The 6042-nt window shown below is 47.4% G+C and overlaps 1 protein-coding gene across 1 annotated transcript; it reads right to left on the reverse strand.

Annotated features, from left to right (window-relative positions):
* Positions 1-1788: 1788 nt before the first annotated feature.
* Positions 1789-6042, reverse strand: LOC126695025 (uncharacterized). Its single transcript, XM_050391628.1, has 5 exons — positions 5735-6042; positions 3973-5686; positions 2719-3867; positions 2481-2628; positions 1789-2417 (listed from the first exon to the last, which is right to left on the reverse strand). The coding sequence occupies exons 1-5, from the start codon at positions 6040-6042 to the stop codon at positions 1789-1791; spliced, it is 3948 nt and encodes a 1315-aa protein (XP_050247585.1).

Here is a 6042-nt window from a genome sequence, read left to right on the forward strand (position 1 = left end):
ACCGGGAAGGGCCCTGCTCCCACTCTCTTTAGCATCATTCCTCTCGCAGCTCCTGAGACGACGAGAACTGCCTCTCCAACTGCGTCAATAGAGGAGATCGCTACTCCCGGCTCCAAAAGGCAGCGCCTGGCTGACAAAGGGAAGGAGAAGGAGAAGGCTGATATTCGTCCGTCCACAATATGGGATGACGAAAGGTTGGCCGTGGACAGGGCTCACGAGGTCGTCACTCCAGCGGACCTAAGGGCTCTTTCAGACATGTTTTTGAACGACGTCGCTTCTCGTCATGTTCATAAGCTCGTCCAGGTACGGGGTTCTTCCATATTTTCCCTTTTCACTCTTTTTTTTTTTTTTTTTTTTTTTTGACGACTCTATAACTTCTTCCAGGTGTTGGGAGAGAACCTCCATATTACCATCGAGTATCTCACTCAAGAGGCCAAGGTGGCATCTCTGACAACGCGGATGGAGGCCCTGGAGAAAGAGAACTCTGATCTGAAAAAGAACCTGATAACCTCCATGGACGAGGCAACCTCGTTGAAGGAGAAAGTTAAAGTACTGGGAGACGACCTCCGGGTTGAACGCAAGTTGACTCAAGAGAAGGATGAGCAGCTTCTTTTAGCCAAGGAGAAGCTTGCAACTATCGTTGCCAGGTCGGGGGAGGCTTTCCAGACCACTGACGAGTACAATACTGTACTCTTCAATTGGTATTTTAAGGGCTTCGAGCTCCTTAGGAGATATCTCGTCAAGCATCCATCTGGGGTGAACATGGAGAGCTTGGATCTGGAGGAGGTAGATAAGGAGATGGCCTTGGACGAAGTGGCTCAATCTTCTGCCCCAGAGGGTGATGCTCCAGAGCCTGCCACCGACGCACCTGCTGTTGAGGACACTACTGCTGATGCCTGATCTTGGCACTTGGAAAATTTTTCTTTTTTGTTGTATTTTTGGTGGATGCCCTTCTTGTTTTGGGCCCCTTTTTTTATTTTTTTTTTATCTTATTTCAGAACAATCATTTATTTTGGAAACGATGTTAATCACCCAGTGGTTATGGGTTAAAATGAGGCATACTTACCCTTAGTAGATCACTTATTTTGACGATCTTGAGCCATGTTTATTCGTCGTCCGTTTGCTAACTGTTTTGACGATCTTGAGCGTATTTTGAGTGTTGTTTTGATTTGATGTATGACTTTTCCCTTCTTCTCCTTTCCTCTTTATGTGAATTCGTCACAAGGGCTTTTGTCACTTGTATTTGCCGTGGGTTGTGTATGTAGTAATTTATATCCGTCCAAGCGGAACATAGTCACTTAACTTTTTATCACCATGGGGTCTTCGTCAGTAACTTACATCCGTCAAGGCGGAATCTTGTTACTTAGAGATTCATACCCAGTGGGTGGGTCGTCAGTAACTTACATCCGTCAAGGCGGAATCTTGTTACTTTAGCTGTTCATACCCAATAGGTGGGTCGTCAGTAACTTACATCCGTCAAGGCGGAATCTTGTTACTTTAGCTTTTTATACTCCTGGGGTTATCTTTAGTAACTTACATCCGTCAAGGCGGAATCTTGTTACTTTAACTTTTTATGGGCCTTATGGTTGACCAGTACTGCCTGCACAAAGACATCAGAAGAATAATTCTTTTATTAATCTTAAGAACGAATGCATTCGTCAATTACATTTACTCATGATACTTCTTTAAATGCTCAATGTTCCATGGCCGCGGGAGTTTTTTTCCGTCCAGGGTTTCCAGATGGTAACTTCCTTGTCTTGAGTAGTGAGGGACGTGGTAAGGTCCCTCCTACGTAGGGCCCAATTTTCCTTGAGTAGGGTCTTTAGTTGCTGCGGTGATCTTACGTAGGACGAGGTCCCCTATGTCCAGTCGCATGAGTTTGACCCTTTTGTTGTAATACTCGGCCATCTTTTTTTGATACTTTGTCATCCTAGTAGATGCGTTGTCTCTTACTTCGTCCAGGCAGTCCAGGTTGAGTCGCAATTCGTCGTCATTGAGTCCTTCTGTGAAAGTTCCTCGCCTGACGCTAGTTACCCCAACCTCTACTGGGATTACTGCTTCTGTGCCATAGGTAAGCTTGAAGGGTGTCTCTCCTGTCGGGGTTCTGGCCGTGGTTCTGTAGGCCCACAGGACATTGGGTAGTTCTTCTGGCCAGACACCTTTTGCTTCGTCCAGCTTGGTTTTGATAATTTTCAGCAGTGTCCTGTTCGTCACTTCTGTCTGTCCATTCGCCTGAGGGTGCCCTGGAGATGAGAACTGATTTTTGATCCCAAGGCTTGAGCAGAATTCCCTGAAGCCTTGACTGTTGAACTGCCTTCCATTGTCTGATATGATCGTCGAGGGAATCCCGAACCTGCAAATTATGTTCTTCCACACAAAGTTCTGGATCCGAGCCTCCGTGATCGTTGCTATGACCTCTGCTTCAACCCATTTCGTGAAATAGTCAATAGCAACGAGAAGGAATTTTACCTGACCTTTACCTTGAGGCAGAGGACCGACGATATCGATTCCCCATTGTGCAAATGGCCATGGGGAAGCTATGGTCGTCATTTTCTCTGCTGGAAGCCGCTGCACATTCCCGTATCGTTGGCATTTGTCGCACCTCCTGACGATCTCAGCAGCGTCTACCTGCATGGTTGGCCAAAAATATCCTGCCCTTACCACTTTGTTTACTAGGGATCTGGAGCCGGCATGATCGCCGCAAATTCCTCCGTGTACCTCCTCCAAAATGTATTTGGCCTCTTCCTCGTCGACGCACTTCAAGTAGGGCATAGAGAAGCCTTTCTTGTACAAGACGTCATTCAGGATCGTGAATCTGGCTGCCCTCTTCTTGATCTTTCTGGCTTCTTCGGTGTTTTGAGGTAGGTGCCTGTCCTGGAGGAAGGACATTATGGGCGTCATCCAAGTATCAGTGCTCTGGATGGCGAAGGTTGCAACTTCGTCGATACTAGGGTGTTTTTGGACTTCCATCGCCAGGTCCGTGCCAGTCCCTTCTTCCTTTGATGACACTAGCTTTGAAACTTCGTCAGCCCTCAAATTCTGACTTCTTGGGATTTGTATGAACTCCACTGTATTGAACTCTTGAGCTAGTTGTCTTGCCAACTTGAGGTACTTCTGCATTCTTTCTTCTTTTGCCTCGTATTCTCCCCTGATCTGTCCAATCACTAGCTTTGAATCACTTTGGATCAACAAGTTCTTGGCATCAAGTGCTTTCCCAAGCCTCAGTCCCGTCAGTATTCCTTCGTATTCGGCTTCGTTGTTGGTGGCTGGGAACCTTAGTTGGACCCCATATTTCAGCACTTCTCCGTCGGGGGTGGTTATGATGACCCTCACTCCCCCCTTCGTTTGGGCTGACGAACCATCAGTCTGTATTATTAGTTTATCTGCTTCGTCGGTAATCATGTCTTCGTCAGGGGACGTGAATTCGGCGATGAAGTCCGCCAGAGCTTGTGCCTTGATCGCTGTCCTGGGATGGTACTCGATGTCAAATTGACTAAGTTCAATTGCCCACTGGACCATTCTCCTTGTTGCTTCTGGCTGGCTCATTGACTTCTTGATTGGTTGGTCCGTCATTAAGAGAATAGGATTTGACTGGAAATATTGCCTGAGCTTGCGCGAGGCCACTATCAGTGCAAACGCAATCTTTTCGATCCTTGGGTATCTGGACTCAGCCTCTTGGAGAGCTTGGCTGATGTAGTAGACCGGGAATTGCTTCTTGCCCTCTTCTCTAATCAGAGCTGCACTTACTGCCGAGGCTGACACCGCCAGGTACAGGTACAGGTTTTCTCCTTCTTTGGACGGGCTTAGGAAAGGAGGACTGCTCAGGTATTGCTTCAGCTCTTGGAATGCCGCTTCGCACTCGTCGGTCTAAGCAAAAGCCTGCTTTAGTGTCTTAAAGAAGGGCAGGCATTTGTCTGTAGCCCTAGAGACGAACTTGTTTAAAGTCGCTATTCTTCCTGTGAGTTTTTAAACATCCTTGACGATTTTGGGTGAGGCCATGTCAATGATAGCTCGTACTTTCTCTGGATTTGCTTCTATTCCTCTTTGGGACACCATGAATCTCAAGAACTTCCCCGAAACTACCCCAAAGGCACACTTGCTTGGATTCAACTTCATCTGGTGTTTTTTTAAGGTTGCAAAAGTTTCCTCTAAGTCGTCCAGATGTGTGAGCTCTTCCTTGCTCTTAACGAGCATATCGTCCACATACACCTCCATGTTCCTGCCAATCTGTTGGCTGAACATTTTGTTTACCATTCTCTGATACGTAGCTCCAGCATTTTTTAGCCCAAAAGGCATCACCTTGTAACAGTAGAGTCCTTGACTTGTGATGAAGGCTGTCCTCTCCTGGTCTTCTTCAGCCATCTTTATCTGGTTGTACCCTGAGAAGGCGTCCATGAACGTCAGCAACTTGTGTCCGGCGGTGGAGTCCACGAGCTGGTCTATCCTTGGTAGAGGGAAGCTGTCCTTTGGGCATGCTTTGTTCAGATCGGTGAAGTCTACACACATTCTCCACTTTCCGTTTGCTTTCTTTACCAGGACGACGTTGGCGAGCCACTCAGGATAATATACTTCCCGGATGAATCCAGCCGTCAAGAGTTTGGTTACTTCCTCCGCAACTGCCTGATCTCGCTCTGGGGCGAAGGTTCTTCGTCGTTGTTGAACGGGCTTCTTGCTGGGATCCACATTCAGCCTATGCTGGATAACTTCTGGAGATATGTATGGCATGTCCTCGTGACTCCATGCAAAGACATCTAGATTCTCTTTAAAGAACTTTATGAGTCTTGTTCTCATCTCGGGGCTTAGCGTCGTCCCTATCTTGGTCGTTTTGCCCGTATTTCCTTCTACCAATTCCACTGTTTCCAAGGTCTCCATCCCGTCTTCCTCTTTTTCTTCAATCGTCCACGTGTGGTTTTCCTTTCCTGCCAGTACGGCCTGATAGCATTCCTTTGCCAGAACTTGATCACCTTTAACTTCACCCACGCCGTTGTCCGTTGGGAACTTTACCTTCAAACAGTAGGTTGACGTTGCCGCCTTCCACTTGTTGAGGATGGGTCTCCCAATGATGACATTGTAGGATGAGGGACAATCTACCACCAGCAAGTCTACTTGTTTGGTTAACTGTAATGAGTAGGTCCCTGCCGTCACTGTCAGTGTCACTATACCCCTAGGGTATACCCTGTCTCCACTGAAACTAACGAGTGGAGAGTCAAAAGGGTGAAGCCTTTTTAGATCTAATCTCAGCTGTTGGAAGGCCGGGAAGTAGATGATATCCGCTGAGCTCCCGTTATCAACAAGGATCCTTTTGGTATTGAACCCTTTTATATTCAGCACTATGACCAGGGGATCGTTGTGGGGCTGCTTTACTCCCCTGGCGTCTCCTTCAGTGAAGGACATGTCTTGGTATGTTCGTCGGTGCTTGGATGGAGGCATGGTGTGGACGCTGTTCACCTGTCTATGGTATGCCTTTTTGAGTGATTTGAATGAACCCCCTGAGAATGGTCCTCCTGTGATCATGTTTATCTCCCCGATCACCTTACGTGGAGGCTGTGACGGATGGTCGTCATCCCGAGTGAAGGATTCACGCTGGGTCCTGCTGTCGTCTCTGAACTTGCTATATTTTCCTTTCTTTACATACTTCTGCAACTTCCCTTTCCGTATTAATTCCTCTATTTGCTCCTTCAGGTCTCTGCAATTTTCTGTGTTGTGGCCGTGGTCTCTATGGAATCAGCAGTACTTGCTCTTGTCACGTAAGTTGGGGGATGAGTGTAATGGCCTGGGCCATTTGAGGTAGTGCTCGTCCTTGATCTGCATGAAAATCTTGTCAACAGGCATAACCAAGGGAGTAAATTTTACCGTCCGAGGATTTTTATCGTCCTTCCTCCTATTCCCGTCATTGTTCCGACGTTCTGGTCTGTCTCGCTTTTGCCCCCTACGGTCATCTTCCCTCTTGACCTTGTCTCCTGGCCTCTCGGTATCTTTTATGGCAGCCAGGGCATTTTCCACGTTCATGTACTTTTGTGCCTTCAGGAGCATCTCCACCAT

This window comes from Quercus robur, chromosome 2 (assembly GCF_932294415.1).
Source record: "Quercus robur chromosome 2, dhQueRobu3.1, whole genome shotgun sequence".
In the NCBI taxonomy this organism is placed as follows: Eukaryota; Viridiplantae; Streptophyta; class Magnoliopsida; order Fagales; family Fagaceae; genus Quercus; species Quercus robur.